This window comes from Trichoplax adhaerens, genomic scaffold (assembly GCF_000150275.1).
Source record: "Trichoplax adhaerens TRIADscaffold_24 genomic scaffold, whole genome shotgun sequence".
Taxonomy (NCBI): domain Eukaryota; kingdom Metazoa; phylum Placozoa; class Uniplacotomia; order Trichoplacea; family Trichoplacidae; genus Trichoplax; species Trichoplax adhaerens.
This window is the reverse complement of record NW_002060965.1, coordinates 800,608-819,752: the sequence shown is the minus strand read 5'-3', so window position 1 is coordinate 819,752 and position 19,145 is coordinate 800,608. Positions and strand designations below refer to the sequence as shown.

At 33.7% G+C, this 19,145-nt stretch overlaps 3 protein-coding genes across 3 annotated transcripts; 2 read left to right on the top strand and 1 right to left on the bottom strand.

The window, feature by feature from the left end:
• Window positions 1-786: 786 nt before the first annotated feature.
• On the bottom strand, window positions 787-1,356 carry TRIADDRAFT_61517 (uncharacterized protein; the record flags this gene model as incomplete). The annotated part of the gene is made up of 1 exon (XM_002117406.1): window positions 787-1,356. One exon carries the CDS (start codon window positions 1,354-1,356, stop codon window positions 787-789), a length of 570 nt encoding a protein of 189 aa, XP_002117442.1.
• A 1,090-nt stretch (window positions 1,357-2,446) lies between these two features.
• TRIADDRAFT_10380 (uncharacterized protein) lies at window positions 2,447-10,334 on the top strand (the record flags this gene model as incomplete). Its single annotated transcript, XM_002117463.1, has 29 exons — window positions 2,447-2,511; window positions 3,141-3,210; window positions 3,957-3,998; window positions 4,372-4,702; window positions 4,907-5,075; window positions 5,264-5,429; window positions 5,527-5,680; window positions 5,765-6,022; window positions 6,225-6,428; window positions 6,521-6,605; window positions 6,707-6,816; window positions 6,947-7,019; window positions 7,109-7,217; window positions 7,294-7,398; window positions 7,484-7,591; window positions 7,695-7,801; window positions 7,890-8,004; window positions 8,094-8,265; window positions 8,348-8,456; window positions 8,529-8,594; window positions 8,701-8,766; window positions 8,877-9,001; window positions 9,076-9,128; window positions 9,274-9,369; window positions 9,518-9,588; window positions 9,685-9,877; window positions 9,983-10,057; window positions 10,139-10,203; window positions 10,283-10,334. Coding segments are annotated over 29 exons (3,414 nt in total), but the record flags the coding sequence as incomplete, so codon positions are not given.
• A 4,536-nt stretch (window positions 10,335-14,870) lies between these two features.
• TRIADDRAFT_32543 (uncharacterized protein) lies at window positions 14,871-18,963 on the top strand (the record flags this gene model as incomplete). The annotated part of the gene is made up of 14 exons (XM_002117462.1): window positions 14,871-15,007; window positions 15,807-15,869; window positions 15,987-16,074; window positions 16,269-16,346; window positions 16,513-16,677; window positions 16,865-16,951; window positions 17,109-17,200; window positions 17,280-17,325; window positions 17,441-17,538; window positions 17,676-17,743; window positions 17,851-17,989; window positions 18,075-18,237; window positions 18,321-18,491; window positions 18,667-18,963. The coding sequence occupies 14 exons, from the start codon at window positions 14,871-14,873 to the stop codon at window positions 18,961-18,963; spliced, it is 1,692 nt and encodes a 563-aa protein (XP_002117498.1).
• Window positions 18,964-19,145: the final 182 nt, after the last annotated feature.

Sequence of the window (19,145 nt, the reverse complement as noted above, 5' to 3'; positions counted from 1 at the left end):
TTGCACTCTATTTTTTCCTACAATTTATTTCTATGTCGATGTTTACCAATAGCTAGATTCAGTCATCCAGTTAACGTTACAATACTGAGATTGAGTAATAAATACTGGACAGTAAAGTTTTACACCCTTATTCTGTATCTTCTAACAAATGTATAATTCATTGATGCTGTATGATGCATGATGTGTACCGTAAATATAAGGTATACTGCATTATGACAGAATAAGGGATTCATGATAATCTGGAATAAAATTGTTTTTTTATTCGATATATAGAATATTAGCAAACATGAGGCAGGATTGAAATGTAAAAATAACAGTAGCGTGGTACTATTAATACATTAAGTTTTATCAATGCAAAATTTTGTCCGATATTTACGTACAAAAAGGACATATACTGTAGTATTGGAAACATAGTAAAAGGCTATCAAGTGGGCAAATAGCTGACCACTTTAGAAATACGCGTAAGCAAGTTGGTCGCTCTGGTAAATGGCTGCTTGAGGGCAAAAATTCTACAGTACTTCTACTTGCATTTTTATAAGATAAACATTGACTTCTAAATTAAAACTGGAACGAGAACACTACATATATCGACATGTCTGTCATAAGATTATCATAGATAGAAAAGAATGAGCCGCTCGCTGTATCATCATTTATACAGTGCTATCTACGCTATGAACTGACTATGATAGTCTATGATAGACAGTCATGATAAGTTTGTGCGTACAGTATTTCGATGTTCAAGTCTTTATTACAAAATAGCGTCATGATACGTAGAATGATCCTTCTTCATAACAATTGCCATAGTTTATTGGTCATTTCAAAGTCAGTATTTTCAGATACATTTAAAGCGAAGGGTTTGCAGTCATTTTCGTACATTATAACACCTTTGATTTGATCTGCGGAACAATGGTAATTCCATTCAATTCCAGAGATGTTTGTGTACAGATCGAAGAATTGCTTACATTTGGTTTTTTCCATGACTTGAGTTTCAACAGTTTTACGATCTTTGCTTGTCGATTCCTTTTGCTGAATGAGTTGATTTAACTTGGTGGCGTCATTATCATTTCTCAAGTTAGCCGACCGTGATGATTGTTCTAATTCCTGATATTTCTTTTGTAAATTTTCAATAGCTTTCGAATAAAAGTGATCATTCTCCGCTTGATTTTCTGCTTGTTGTTTCTCTTGAGCTGCTTTAGCCTTCAACGTTTCAATTTGCTTCCGAATGGAAATCATTTCTTTCTCATATTGCATTTTTAGGCTAATGACTTGATTACTTATATCTATTAATACTTTTGTTTCGCTGTCTGCTTCACTAAGACTGATTGATTCTATGGCTTGGGTTAATTTTTCCTCCATCTTGTCGCTTACTGTTGCTATCAACCATTGGTTGAAAAATATTTGCCTTTCGTTGCTCGACTTTGGTGCTTCACTATTCCACGTCTATCTGACTGTAGTGTACAAATTGAATCAACACCAGATAGAAAGGCGATGCTTTACAGTAATACTTAGTTGCTCCTCTGGGATGAGATTGTTGTGGCTTTGGCTGAGGATAGTTCTGTGGCAGGCTTTCAGACGAAAAGCATCAAGAGTAGGCGAGTGGAATCATTGGCAGTCAATATTCGTACTTGGGATACGCAGCAAACTGGAGCAACTTTTCAAAATTTTCAAGTCTCCCTCCGTTCGTTTGAAATTCCGATACAGTGTACAGTAGGCTAAGTGCAGTACAATGTACTGTACTTACGCAGTTACGCTACGCGTACTGTACAGTACTGTACTGTACTATGGTAGATCCCTGTATTGTCACAGTACTGTACAGTACAGTACAGTAGTTTGACTCGTCTTGTACAGTACACAGTACTGTAGACGCAAGACAGTTCGTACTGTACAGTACGGTACAGAACTTGTACGATACGATACGGCAAACTAGTCCTTGATATCAAGTACTGTACAGTACAGTACAGTACAGTACAGTACAGTACCGTACAGTACTTTACCTAAGAGATGTACTGTACAGTACAGTACTGTACGTACTACTGTACTGTACAGTATACCGTACTCTACAGTACTGTACACTGTAGCAAGACAGTTCGTACTGTACTGTATTTTACGATACAATACGGCGGACTACCGTACTGTACTGATATCGGTCGTCTGTACCAGATCGTCATACTGTACTGTAAAGTAGAAAGTCGTACTGTACGACACGACACTGTATTCCTCCGCTAAAGCGCTCAAGAGAACAGCACGTCTTGGATGCCAAAGCCAAGCTTGTTTTGAACTTTTGAAAGCATTGAAGAAGCCAATTGAAAGCTCATTTCGCTCAAGAAATCTTTCTACAGGAAATTCCATTAAAATTAGTTGATATAGCATAGATTGGTATCAATCCAGTGCAATGTCCGATAAAGGTAAAGCTACTCCTGTGGCCAATGAAACTTGGAATACAGTCATCAAAGTGCCTCCAAGAACTCTACCCGGTGCTATCAATGAAGGCAATCGTGGAGCTTGCGATTGGTAAATGCTTATGCAATCCACTCTCTCTCTCTCTTTCACTGTCCATGCTATTAGTATTCAATTCTTCGTCATGATTGTCTTGTCAATCGAGCTATTCATGCTAGGATAATCATATCGTTCAATAGTCTAGAGTTGCCGCAGTAGTCATTAAAAGCTCATCTGTCCAAGATGAAAAATACCAAAGTAAACTTGGACATATCAGATGTTGTTATTTTTCAAAGTCGCCATCAGGGCTGTAACATATCATACTGTACGCCAGCTATCGTAAGAGCGGACGCTTTGATAGTAAAATTCTCTCCCATTTCTATAGTTATAATAGACACACATCAATGATAAATGACTGACTGTTTCATCATCATTTTAATCACGGATAGGGTATGAAAAATAGATCCAAGCGACTCAATGACTTACAGTAATTATTAGGGTTCATTTGAGGGTCGATCATGATATGACAGAATCATCTTTTCCAGTAGGGCTCAATTGACAAGTCATACCAATGCAAAATGTTCTACCCAGTAGACATTCACGTCTTTAAATAATGGATAAGGAATGACAGTCACGAGTTAGCGTAAATAAATAAATCTGCTTCTAGTTTTCTACAATCTCATCAATTTTTAATGAATTGACAGGGGATGGCAGTCTCTCTTCGCCTACGGATGTGATAAGAACGTAATTGTCATCGATATTGTCTCATTTAGGGTAAGTTGCAGCGGATCACTTTAATCTTGCTTGATTATATTTTTATAGCCTAACCTTGATACCATAAAGTAGATGTTCGTTTGAACTCTTGATCAATTGAAAGGAAACTCTCACAAACTGCTAGTCTCAATTTGAGTTGCAATATAGACTTATATATGTACATGTCTAGATGTAGTGTACCCGTAATTTAGACGCAAAATAGACTTTGTATCAATTTATACTTTAGTGATTGAACTACATCATAGAGGTAATGAAGAAATCTCTTAGCGTAATTTGACGAGCAGAATATCTCCAACATATGGTACGATACATATCGAATCATCTTGTTATGAATGAAATGACTTACTATTCAAAATCATGATGAATTGGAAGGAAGAAATAAACCCAATAATTTTGTGTACAATGACAAGATATATGTGTCAAGCAATTGAATGATAACATTTATACTAATGAGGCAATTATTACTATCCGATTATACATGGATCGTAGATATTTTATAGATGCGAAAATAGACATGTTGGTTATTCATACTCAGCGTATTATTACATATTTACTAACATCACCCTTCAAGACACTACTATACCCAGTATTTAAGTAATATTTTCTTTCTGTACCTACACCGCATTCCATCATGTAGCATATAAAAGTCAATTCTTTGATGATTGGATGACAATATCAATACATAAACTGCGATGTAAGTATACTATATTGCGCAATTCTAAGTATTCTTCTCTCTAATCCTGCAGGCTCTTCAAACACTTGTAGGACATCCGGCTTGTGTAGTCAAGGTAAAATTGTTGGCCTGTGTATGATGCAACTTGTACTTGTATTTAGTTAGTCGTAGCGATAGAGGCGATCAACACTTTTTTTGAAAAGTTACAAATCTTGAAATAGATACTCTATTCGATACTACAAAAATAAGAAATCTTAGCTTGTAATCTTATCACTAGCCATCGCTTCCCATTTCTGTTTATAGGATCATTAACATTATAGTGCCATCATTAGATATCAACATAAACTATTATTAAATTAAGCCACAGTATCTATCAATATTCCTATTGATTGTTTTAATTCTACATGCAACACAATTTGTTATAATACACTAACTATGATTCTACTTCATCTCCTGTAATACCTAATTTTATAATGGATATTTCATAGGTTAAATGGTCATTAGAAAATTATCATCATAGTCTTGGATCACCGTATACCTTGCGTTTAGCGTCAGCAGATCAAGCTGGAAATGTTATTGTGTGGAATGTGCATGACGGTAGCGTAATTGCACGTTTTTTTAAACCGGGGACATCCGCCGTTGGTCATTTGGAATGGTTTCCTTCTCAGCAAGCTTCACGTGATCTGTTAGCTGTTTTGCATTTACCGTCAACTATTATTTTGTGGAATGGGAACACTGGCACGTCGCTATGGCAAAAAACATTTCATGAAACACTAAAATACTTTGCTTTCGATCCGTTTAATCTATCCAACGTATTAGGTAATAGTTTATACCTTTCAAAATTTGTATAACAACTTGCTTAACTGATTGGGATATAGTTGAATTAATTACTTACATTCAATTTTACTCTTTGATATGGCAAGACGTAATATCTGTACAATGCTCAATTTAAACTTCGTGACTCTTATGATGTACTATAAACATGATGCAATTTTTAATTTTGACTATTCATGTATTCAATAGTTCTAGCACCGGATCATTTCATCCACATTACTGACTTTAACACAACACATTCTCCTGGTCAAGTTAATCCTTTAATAGCATTTGGAATTCAAACAAATGATACCGTTTATACTATAGAAGATCCTCTACCGGATAATGTTAATACCTCAGAAACAACTACAACTACCAAGTCTCGAAGATTCTTAATGAAGGTATCGAATGTTTCTGGCAAAAACAAAAATTCCAACAGATCTGATAATACAAAGCGTCCTTCTCTTCCTGACCCCACATCGAAGTATGTACTCTTCAAACTGGTATTAAAGTTCGGATATAACTTTTTTTCGTAAATACATATTGCCTCTCTTGATTATTCATTAGGCAAGATGAACCGTCACTATTGGATTGTATACAAATGCAATTTACTTCTGCTTGCCGTCATCATGTTTTCATCGTATTTGCCCGTTTGATATTAGTATTTGATCTCGAAATGAAACTGGTAATTGGACAAATAAATCTAGAAAGAAATCTTTCCCCTTTTATGCAGGTATGCAAACTCATTGAACTGATATTTTATGAAATTTATTTCATTTGTATTAGTTTAATTTTATTCCAGTTAGTGACTAAAATCTCTAATTATGTAGATATATTCATGCCGTCAGAGGAATGTCTTATTTTGCCTCCATGAAAACGGAAGTATATCTACAAGGATACGTCGAGTTTCATCATGGATTAGTTGCAACTCTCAAGATTCGAAATTTCACTTTTTAGATTCAGTTTCATTATCTCCTCGCTTAAGTGCTGATTATAGCAATTCTGGTCTTGCCGATAATGTTAGCGCAAACCCAGATGAAAGTGTAAATTCATGGGCTAGCCCAGAAGATATCATATACGATTCACACTATCAGACGGATTCTATTCGCATTACTAAAAGCTGTCGAGTAGTTGGATTCGGCTGTTCTCCCATCACTGAAAATGATGTCATATTACTCTTAAGCGATGGACGCCTGCTGAAATGGAGGCTAATGATAACCTCTGAAACATCCACTAAATCGAATCTATTTGACGCTTCCATTGTTGAGAGTGCGATATTCGCCAACGACAAATCAATGTACAACCTAGCGTTGCCAAAAATTAATGGTTAGACTTGTATAATCCTGCATTGTAATTGGAATTAGTTTTTATTAGAAGTTGCTAACAGATTTGTTTTCCGTTTAGGAGTAACTAATGAAATGGTCAACATCAAAGATACCCTGTGGTGTTGCTTATCGGACATGATTGCACCCCATTTTCCCATTCGTGTAAGTTATCATTTTATACTAGAATTAATTGGCTATATGAGAAAATATGACAACTCTCTTTGATCTACTATTCCATCAGCATTATGCCTCTGACGATATAGAAAAAATCCAGCAATATGTTATCGATGTAAAAATGATTATGACTGCTCTTTATTGCGGAAATTCTGTTAAACCCACCTGTCTTCGAATGTGCCCTCCGCTAACAACGAAAAACCTATCATATTATAAGCCGCTATTAGCTGTTGGTAAGACTAGTATTTTTCTATTTGGTTACTAACGTGTAGCCTGCTAGCACGGGAAAATTGTATTTTTTAAAATCCATCTTAACCTCATTCAGGTAACAATTCAGGCTATGTACATATTTTTGACTTATCTAATGGATTCCTTACTAAAGAATTCTCTGTTTTAACCGTGTCTATAAAGTATGATATTTATTTTAGCAAAGTTAATTTTATGTAGGGATAGTTACAATTTAAACGTCAATTTGATGTAGCATAACGTTAATTATGTTGTATGACCCTAGGGGAATTGAGTGGATTGGTGAGTGTAGACTACTGCTTTATGGTCATAGTAACACTTCCTTGAATTCAAATACTTACAGAAACGAAATAGTTATTCTCGACTTAAGAAATGGTTAGTATTGTAGATGTGTTATTCACTAAAAATCGATTCCGTTAGCTATAACTTTTAAATATACTACATTTTTAAGATTGTACAACCATTATTAGATATTAATGTTTCGAATTTTTTACGTTATTCTAAGGTTATATTAATAAAATTCGAAACTATGCTAATGACTCATCGTCTCTAGAATCAGTTAGAGTATCTCATTTGAGGTATTATTCGTTGCGAAACATAAAGTGCAATTATAATAAAATTGATTAATGCGTTTACAATGCACTAGTTAATAGCATCATACTTGCAGGCAATACTTCATCGTTTCTTTTAAAGATCGCCCGCTTGAAATTTGGGACTTACAAAATGGAAGTCTAATTAGAGATATGCCCAAAAATTTTCCTTATCCTACGTCACTAGTAAGCCAGAAATGAACATTATTAAATGTTGCATATAAACTTCTATGTCTAAATTATTTTATTTGTAAATGTTAAGGTATGGCACTCATCTAGCAATAAAAAAAAGCCTCAAAGTTCCGATACCTCGTCATCAATAGATTCAGAAAGTTCTATTACAATTGAGACTAACACATCTAATCAAGTACGATAATAAGATTTCAATTATAGTGATTAATTTAGCGACTTCATTTAATTCGTTACCTTTTCTAAAAATACTTTTATTATAGCAAGGATCGACAGTAGAGCATTTCGTTTACATTAGTGGAGAGGGTGTCTTGTATCATTTTATGATTAATGGAAATACAATTAAAGACGGATCGAAAATCCCCGGTGGTGTACGTAACGTTATCGGTTTATGTAACACTACCGCTTCCTCAACATATTGGTATGAAGTAATATCGTATTTATACTGTATTTCTGATGTACATTATCTAATAGGGAGGAGTTAGTACAGTTAACGATATGGTATGGAAGAACGATTTGATAATTATGGGAGATACTGATGGCTCCTTAATTGTTTGGGATCTTAAAGCAAGATTGTCAAGGTTTTTCTACTATTAGCTAATAATACGTAAATTATAAATTATTGATAGTAAACATATGGCTATAAACAACTTAATTGAAATATTATAGGGTAGTCCAATCACATCGTGGCAGCATTCGTCGACTACGAATATCTCCCGGAAAGGGCAATCTTAAAGTGGTTCTCTTATTTAACGATGGTGTAGATATATGGGATGCATTACGTGTACGAAAAATCATTAGAATTTTACTCTTATTTTACATCTGTTAGTATATTATCAACAATTACATCTAGCTATTTTGTAATAATTTTAGAGAGAATGTCTGCACAGTTTAAAGATTAGTAAAGGTGGACTGCAGATTATTGATGTTGATTGGGCTGCATCAGACAAAGTTGTCGCTCTGTATGAAGACGGATGTTTAAGAATTCTAGATGCTACATTAAATACGGCCACTTCTCCGATACCATCAAATGAAATCTTACCCTGTAAAATATCTAATTAGATTACAGTAATTCATGTCTATTCCGATTCGATCATGTTTCATTTATATCTGCTAAATTTTATTAGATACATCATTCAATGCGTACCTCATAGCGCCGAAAGTTTCCTTTTTAATTAAACAACTACTTCAACATCAGCCTTGGAATAAAACTTACGGATTTAAATCTCCAATTGAGTGAGTTAAGAAACACAGTAATTACATACTATTAAAGTTTTATTTAGATACGATGAAATTTATATTTTCTAGGGCTATTGAAACGAATGATAATGACTTAGCCGATGTAGTAATGCAACAACTGTCGCTATTACCAAAGTAAGGTTTACAATGATACACAACATTCATTAACCGAAAATTATTGCACATATGTGAAACTTTAACTGAAATTAAAACAAATATATTTTTCATTTTTTACTTTCAGTGGATTGACAGACTATGTAGAAAATGCACCTTTTGGCACCGCTCAAAGATGCTTAATTACTGCCAAGTTAGTCAAGAAATAAATATACGGCTGCAGTACATTCTTAAAATAATTAAGTATGCAGCTTCTAATATCACAACTTAATGTTATTTGCTGTAATCATGTGTAATAATTAGACTTTTTGGAGATCAAAGCGAAATTGAATTTTGGACGCTAGCTCTACATTATCTACGAAAAGCGCACGTAAATGATGATGTCGACACTAGTGCTAAATTAAGTGATTCATCCAATTGCAGTCTAGGTAAGCTAAGTTTTTGAAAAATTGTAAAATTTTTTATTAGAAATCAATCTATAAATGTACTTTGCTGTAAATAGATGCTTCGCTGGATACCTGTTACGATTTACTGCGCAATCGTAAAATCTTTCGGGTAAAATAACAGTAATTGTTTATGAAGCAGATAAGTTTATAATCTGTTTGATACGTAATTAAACGAAATATTGAGAGAGGTTATATCAAGTTGGCTTGGTGAAATCTAACGAAGTTAATTAAATTTTTTACGTCTTTTATTTTAGAAAGATCAATTGGAAAGAGCATTTTTACATGATGCCAAACGTACTTCTTATGCGCAAACAAACAAATGTGAATGTAACCTTATTCTACTTGGGCAGGTATATTATATACTGTAATTCATGAATCTATAAATTCTTTGAACAGATGTACTTTCAAATTATCAAAGTGAATGTTGATTTCGATGCAGTTAATTACTGACAGATAAGTGATAACTAACTCTATCTTTTTTTGTACGCACTTGTAAAGGTGGATCGTGCGATTAAGCTATTGCTTGAAACTAATCCCAGTGATGAAAATTATTACGCCGATTCTTTACGGTCAGCTACAATTTATACTTTACGGTGTTGTACACATTTTAAGTTTGTTTGCAACTCTTGACCGATACTTATTAATTTTTATGCTTTAAATCATAGAGCATGTCTTACAGCTACAATATGTACATCGGGTGCTGCTCAAAGTACTGTTAAGTTAGTTGCCACGAATTTAATAGCAAACGGTCGGCTATATGAGGGAGTACAGCTACTATGTCTTATTGGAAAAAATGTAGATGCATGTCGTTATTTGCAAACTTATGGTGAATGGGATAAAGCAGCTTGGTTAGCCAAGGTATATGGAATGTCTTTGGTTTATACTACGAATCTATATAATATTACTATAAAAATATAAAATCTCATACGTAAACCTATATCTGTACATTTTTTCATCATGTAGGCTACATTAAGCTCCAATGAATGTTTTGATATGTATAGACAATGGATAGATAGTTTACTAAATTCTACGCAAGAGGTCAGAAAAACTCAATTGCTACATTGATTTGATAGAATGGAAAGTGTTTCATCATAAAAATTTATTTTTCATTTATTTTAGGATCAAGCAATCTTAGTAGCACTTTCTTTATGCGATTTTACTAAAGTTTTGGAATTACTTTATAGGTAAGGAGTATTGTCCTATCATTTTTTTTAATTTAGGATTTTGATATAGTGTATAAAATCTTTGTTTTTCCTTTTCCAGTCTACGCCTTTTCGACAGGGCGATATTATTCCTAGAAGCCTGTACAGAATTTAAAGTTTTAGACATGGAATACAAACCTCTTGGTATCTAGATATGAAAAAATTTTAAATTAGTCACCTGTTTATATAGATTACAATCTTCCAATAGTTGGCTATCTATAATGTTTTCAACTCAGTTTAAGAAAATTTGCCCTTGCAATTAATTCTATCTTTTAGCAAAAATGGTTGACGTAATGTACGAAGAATATGCCAGACATTGTAGGCAAGTTGGTAACGAAGCAGCAGCGGAATATTACCAAAAGTTGATTACTACTATCTCTGAAAATGAGGTCGAGGAGACTTAAAATCGATAAAACTCTTCACCTAGCCTTAGTAGATGTTTATGCTAATTGGATCCATATAATATATTTCTGCGCTATCAAACGGAATACTCTATAAAGTTCGTGAATTTATACGGTAATACTTTTGTCAATTATATAGCATAAAAATTTTTTGCTCAATAAATTAGATACCTAAATGGTATATTTAGATTAAGATTAATATAATAATACTGAGAATCATGATCTGATGAATTTTACGCGGTATGTTTTGATCAATAAAGATATTTCGGTTAAAATTTAATTATCCTATATATGTCATGTATTTCATTTTATAGTAGATTTTTATACCTGTGGATTTAGAGACAGATTTTTACGAATTTAAATAGTAGTATTAAACTACTACAAGATAAATGAGGATATATATATGTAAACGTTATTACAAATTTCTAGTGCGTATTTATATGTCAAAACCTCTCTTGAAATTTGTTTGTTTACTCGTAAATATTATTTTTTATTCAGATACCCTGTTTATTGATTGGAATCTATAAAGTGTATAAGAATTATAGATGTATTATGCTTTCATGAGACAGCAGCTTTTCCTTTCATGAGTATACTGTACGTAACATTCCAATATAAGCGAACAGTGTTGCTAAATGTAATTAATTAATCCATTAATTAATAAAGTGCTTCAGAGCGAATTTTAAAAATAGTCATAATCTATTATTCGACGTCAGCATATTCAAGATTAGTTATCTTAACCTATACGCGTATATACTGTATACTGAAGGTTTAGACTTCTTTCACTTATAGTGGACAATATTAAACCTGTAACTCGAAACTTCAAGATAGATGCTTTATTCTCCAGAATACTGTGTCGCTTTATATGAAATCACAAGTGATTGAAATATTTACTTGCATGTGACACGTTTACTGTCAATACATATTGTAAGCGCTTTAAAATAAGCTGTGAATAAGACTTGCGTGATATCAGGTGTAGTAAGACAATTGTAAATATAAAAAATCGCCACTACAGTATTTATAAGATTGCGATAACATTTAAGAATTACGAATTTTAAAATGTACAATTTGATACAAGACACAGGCTAATAATTTGTTAGGCATCATCAAGAGATAAACAGAGATTATAAGAAATTAATTACTTTTTTAGCTATATCTATATCGCTAATATTTATACAATTTAATAGGTAATACGTAAAATGTTCAGTTTGTTTTTTACATTGCCGTTCTATTTTTATAGTGAGAATAAAGATCCGTTAAAGTTTTATTATTTTATATACTGTACTGCAACGATTTTTTTCGAGAATCTTTGTAGGCATCTATGACAATCAATTGATATAGTATTCGTACGTATTTATGTAAATGTTGTCTTAATTTTTCCAGTTTGAATATGACTGAGGAAGGTACGAAGTAAATTGGTATTTGCTAATGTCTTAAATATTTTTTAATCAGTAATTCATTAACTATTAATTATTGATAGAGGTATCATCAGCGATATGAGGGATAGTCGCTAGGCAGTCTGTGATGGCGTTTAAGCGTTCCAAACTGAAATATTAAATGTAATTGAGCAGATTAGTAGAACTACCTTAAAATTATAAAGATACAAATTTCAATAAATTCTATTGAAATAATGTTGATGCAATTTAAAGACTGCTTCGTTGATGTCTATACTAGATCACTTCATGTACGTTAGCTAATAGCTAATAGACGAGTACAGTATTGGCACTTTGTGTTACAATAATAGCAGCAATTGATGAAAGAGTTAAAAAGTATAATTTATTATTATTCTATCGATCCTAAGTCGTACTTGCATTCAATGTCATTGGACCTAGAATAGGAATGATACCACTGATTAGATTCAAAAATTGTAGCAAATGATGGATTCTGTACAAGTACAGTGATATAAGTTAGTCTTCATTTGTGAGTTAATACTTACTGTATTCTCATCTTTTCAATTTGATCTTTTAATTTTTGGGAATTCTAGATAATATTTCAGTAATCGTGTATAACATTATACATCGTAGTTGAGAAAGCATAATACGCGTATGATCAATTTCTACGTTCTATCACTTCTTCCCCTAATTTGTTATGCTATTACAATTGCTAAAAGTTGAATCGTTTAAGGCCTATTGAATACTCACATCCACTGCATTTTTCAAATGTATTTCTTGCATACAAGTATATTTAACAGCTTGAGTGATGCCCTTGAGATCGTAGATTATAATTTCACCATGTTATAACGTGTTATGATAAGTGGTCATCGTTATGATGACGTATATTTTACCACATTCACAATCAGTTGTCTTATTTTTTATTACTACATTTACTAACAGTATCATGCAATTACAGTAGCATAACACTATGCCGTGGAAATCATCTTAGGTCCGAGCTTATCACATCAGTACGCATCTATTAGAAATTGCGTATAATAATTAATATAATGACTGGCTCCGTAAGATATGGATAGTAATGGTAGACATTGTGGTCGCTATCATTGCATGTCAAATGTCAATCTGGTATGCAATAGATCCTGTTGACTAGGTAATCTGGTAAGCGAGCACATGTTATTTTGCATTTACTTATATAACATTAACATGAGTGTATTGATTTTATTAGTTGTTAGTATCCTCCATTCATCATTCTTTAGGTTTAATAAATGGATAATCATCCATTTTTATACTAACTTCGTTAGTTTTCCATCCTGGCTGTACATGTCTAGCTAACTTTCCAGTCTCTAAAATGGCACTTTGCATCTTGCTGGTAAGCTTTTCTCGAATAGGAAGATTCGATGCCATGATCAATACTTTTAAAACAATTTACCTATTCTGTTTTGATTGCACTTGTGGCCTTCAAGAAGTCGCAATCAATCACTCTTCGTATCTGCAGACTTCCATCAGCTGGTCGCCCACTACTTTACTGGATAAATAGTCAAGATCCTTTACTTTTTTTATAACATGGCCGTATAAGATCGAGGCTTATGATGTAAATTGTGTAATATGCACTTGTTTAGTATGTAGTGTGCGTGGTCCTATAGTAGATCTAAGACTATCAAACACGATATGTAGATGTTTCAGGATTGAAGATGGAAGATTTTAAAGATTTTATTGCAAACACGCCCTACAGGATCGAACCGGTACGTAACCTATGCGTATTACTGCGCATGTCACACGAGAGCAGCGCATTTTGTTATTTAACTGTCAATCGTCGACAGGATAGTGTACCATGCAGATATACAATACACTTGAAATGACCAGAAAAGTGAAGGATCATTTCGATTCCCTTTCATTTTCGTTCTAAATAAGTACATACAGTACTGTATGTGTATTTAATAGAAGTATTTACCCGAGTCTTTAGTCTATTTTCCCTCTATTTTTCTTACTAATAAAACATGTCTATACTGTATGTTAAAATTGAACTGTCCATCTTGTTACTATATTGGTGAAGAGAAGGAAAAAACTGCCACTGGAGAAAGAATTTGGGCCACATTGAGTATGAAACTATGAAAAAAAGTTGATTAATCTCGGACTGTCGTGACCAGTGTACAGTACTGTGTACTGTACAGTACAGTACAGTAGTACTGTACACTGTACACTGTACGGTACGGTACAGTCCAGTACTGTCCCGTACTGCTACAGTCGCGGAGTACGCTACAGTGTACAGTACAGTACTGTACTGTACAGTACGGTGGCGAGTAAACTACGGAATGGAACGGAACGCGGATGCGCACTTCAGCTGACTGTCGTGATCAGTGTACACTGTACAGTGTACAGTACTGTTCTGTAAGTAGTACTATACAGTGTACTGTACTGTACAGTACACTGTACGGTCCAGTCCAGTCCAGTCCAGTACTGTACTGCTACAGTCAAGGAGTACGGTACTATGTACTGTAGCTGTGTATTGTGGATACTGCACCGTACTGTACGGTACCATACCGTACAGTACTACTCAAGAAGAGTACAGTACACAGTACTGTACTTTACAGTATTGTATACTGTACTCTACCGTTCCTTTTTCAATACCGCAACATTCTGCTCGTTTCAGTACCATAGTATTACGTACCATACAGTAGGTAGCAGTAGGTACGATACATTATACTATCGTACAACTACAGATGTGTACTAAACGGGACAGTCACTCACGTCCTTCAAACGTTTCGACGTGAATTGTGGGAGAGGAATTGCTTTCACAACTTTCATACTTTGATGCTAATTTAATCCAGAAAAAGGAGAAATAAAGGAAGAAAGCAGGAAAATGTCTTTAACAGCCGCTGCCGCAGAAACTGCTAATAATAATAATCGTGTTACAAGGGAAAATTGGAAAAAACAAAAAGAATTAGAAGAAGCTAGAAAAGCGGGTACAGCTCCAGCTGAGGTAGATGAAGAAGGAAGGTAAGCATGAATGATAGTATTAGTCAAGTCAGCCTTCAATTTCATATCCAAATAATCCATTGGAATAGATCCATCCAGGATGTAGAAAGTTAATTGACTAAACAAGTCTATAGTATATGCTCAATATTAGCCCACAGACTAGTGTTGTAATATGCCCAACTGTGTCTCCATCGTAAACTTGATTCGATAGCCACAGTCTCTAATAGAGCGAATAGACGTGTCGTGCAAGTACAGATTCTACAACGACACTGTACAGGAAGACCGTCGATAGAATAATCTGTACAGCATAGATTGATAGTAATAATTCACTTTTTGGCTTCTTTGTAACATTAATTGATCAGAATAGTTACTAGCATCAGTGCAGAAGGATTTATATGAGTACAAAGACCCTATCTTAAATCATTGTACTAATGTCAGTAATCTTATCTAATAAGGTAATCACTAATGTGTACAGTAAATTACCAATGCATAAGATCGTTGTGTATAAATATTAGCCCACAGACTAGTGTTGTAACATGGCCAACTGTCTCCATCATAAGTTTGATTCGATAGCGACAGTCTCCAATAGAGCGAATAGACGCATCGTGCATGTACTGTACAGATCCTACAATCACACAGTACAAGAAGAGTGTTAATGGAAGAATCTGTACAGCATAGATTGATAGTAATAATTCACTTTTGGCCTCATCCAGACATATTCATTGAACTGTTATGGCTATTAATCATGATGAAAATGAGATGAATAGAAAAAATTATCACTGCTACATAGGATTGAATGATGTGACTCTTTCTATTACAGAGATATCAATCCTCATATCCCCAAGTATATCAAAGATGTTCCTTGGTATTATGGCATTAACAGGTATCAAGTGCCAAATTAAAACTACTGTAGATCTTGATAGTAGAGGTTAAAGGCGTCTGGATGATACGATACATTATTGTTACGATATCGTCAACAGTTGTTCATCTTGTATATTAGACCTTCTTTAAAACATCAGAGAATCCAAGGAGAAATCGAGCAGGATTCCTCTCCCTTGAATGATTGGTATCGACGTGGCACACAAAAGGTTTTAAAACTCCTACTTATCATCTAACATACAGCACATTAATTGCCTGTTGTAAATCATAAATACTTTGATACAATGACCAAGTCAATATTTTTATCGTTACAAATAGAAGTGTTTTCCTTAATTGGAAGATATAGCGTCATAGTCTATCACATCTCTAGTAATTAATCTTCGATTTCATATCTTTAACATAGGTTGCGGCTAAAAAATTTCGTAAAGGAGCCTGTGAAAACTGTGGAGCTGTAACACACACTAAAAAAGAATGTACTGAGGTAAAATTGCCCTTGTAGTCTTAGACAGTGAACATGTCTCTAAACTTGTTGTTATCAAGTCATATCCGAAATATACTAATACGCTATAAATTGAACTGGAATGCATTCCCTATGATTGCCTAGCCTCCATCGCCTAACAATATTCTCTGATCTCTTTCTTGAACAGCGACCACGCCGTATTGGTGCAAAATTTAATGAGAAAAATATTAAACCTGATGAATTCGTACAACCAAAGCTACAATTTGACTATGATGGAAAACGTGATCGATGGAATGGTTACAATCCCGATGATTATAAACAAGTTATTGAAGAATATGCCAAGATTGACATGGTATGACGAAATGTTATGGAAAGATCTTTATAAATGCATTATATCCAATTAATCATCGAAGTGGTATCATCAGTCAGTTTAGTTTTGAAAGATCAATAACTATCATAAACGGATCTACCGATATTAAAGCTGTCCTTAAGTAGTCTTGTATTCTAATACAATAACATGATTTTCTTTACAATAATAGGCAAAACGTCAAATGAAAGCTGAAAAACTCAGTAAAGAATTAAATGCTGATGAAGAAAATAACCAAGAAAAGAATGTACATGATGAGGTGACCATAGCTATATTATATTTTTCATAATTTGGATAAGCTTTATGGTTATAATATAGGATTAAAATAATTTACTTGTGATCTTGGTGAAATTGCTACACTATTATTGTCAACTACATCTAACAGGTTTAAACTAATTGAAAAATATTAACTCCAGAGTGATAGTGACAGCGATGCTGACAGTGATAAAGATGAGGACAAATACGCGGAACAGGCTGATATGCCTGGAACAAAATTTGACTCTAAAATGTTAGTATAAAATATGAAACTACCTCACTCAACTCCTTCTTATCTATTCATCATTTTATCAATATTCCTTCTCCAACAGACGTATGACAGTTAGAAATCTACGTTTACGTGAAGACACTGCAAAGGTAAATGAAATGATTTACAAAGTTCTGTGATACTTAAATAGCATACAAGTACTCGTAGACGTGAAAAGACTTTAGTTCAAAAACAGATGTACTACAGCTTCCATCTCTTTTACAGTATTTACGAAATTTAGATCCAAATTCTGCCTTTTATGATCCGAAAACTCGTTCTATGAGAGATAATCCTTACAAGCAAACAGGAGATAATCCTGAAGAGTAAGAATTCTTCAATTAAACATATCCATAACATAAGTAACCTTCCCAATAAAACCATGTTAGTGTTAGTATTATTTCTGCTTGAATTTCGTTATAGAAGTTGTTAAATCATTTTTGAAAATTCTAATAAACCATAGCTTGCCATACGCTGGTGATAATTTTATTCGACATTCTGGCGATACCGTCGCAATGGCAAAATCTCAATGTAAGATAGATTAACATCTCCAGTGCTGACTCTGGTTGATGCATTTTATATAATTCTAATATTGGTATTCATAAGCGATTGTGCTTAAATATTTTATTATATTCTAGTATTCGCATGGGAAGCTTACAACAAAGGGGTAGATGTACACGTTCTAGCTGAACCAACTAAATTAGAATTATTGAGAAAAGAATTTAATGTTCGCAAAGATGATTTTCAAGATAATAAACAGAAACGCATTCTTGAAAAGTGAGTACTATTTATTCTAGCAATTGATCTGTATAATTTATGCAAGTAGCTTATTGGACTATCACCACTACTCATTTACTAATAGGTACGGAGGTGAAGAACACTTGGATGCACCACCCAGAGATATGCTTCTATCACAGACGGAAAATTACGTTGAATACTCGCGATTTGGTAATATGATTAAAGGACAAGAAAAAGTAACCATCAGATCAAAGTATGAAGAAGATATCTTAATAAACAATCACAAAGTAAGTATTAGATTCATACGATGGCATGCTATTGAAATATACATTAAAGAGTTTTTTATTTAATTGTGATAACTTAATCTTAGACTGTTTGGGGATCTTACTGGAAAGATGGAAGATGGGGTTATGCTTGCTGCCATTCCTTTATCAAAATGTCGTATTGCACGGGCTCACTTAATCAACAATCACGATTGGAGGCTGTAAATGAGATGTTGGAACTTCCTACAGAAGCTGAACAACCAAAGTCACTTGTAGAGGTATAACTCGCTACTATAAGAATTACATAATTCCATACTTTAAAATCACGCGTACGTCCGCTATAGAGCCATGTACTTTATTACATATCGTTAGTTATAGTTCAAAACTGAGATAGTAGTATTACTACAAGGTAACGTTAAAATATATTATTCATTGGGGTAAATTGTACATTAGATTCATCAAGAAAACATGAAGACTAAAAAGATTAAACGTAAAACGAGTGAGGCCGACGATGCAGATAATACTCTAAAGAAAAAAGAAAAATTAGCTAGTGCTATAGAGGCCGAGATCAAGAACCAACAAAATGCCGAAAAGATGCTGTCTTTGGACGAACGTAGGAGACCATATAATCCGATGGAGATAAGTGTACACGAACCAACTGAGGAAGAAATGGAGGCTTATAGGTTAATGAAATCACGTAGCGACGATCCAATGGCAAAATATTTGGAAAAGAACAAAAAAGTAAAGTAAAATAATCCTCTGGAACTGTACTATAAATTTCTCTTAATATAATTGCTAATCGTATACTGTATTATAGAAATCGAACCAATCGTTACCAATTTTTGTTAAATATACAATTTATTCAAGATGCACTGTTAGTACTGATGCAATCATTGAAATAGTTAGATATAAATTTGCTTCTAAGTGCTGCA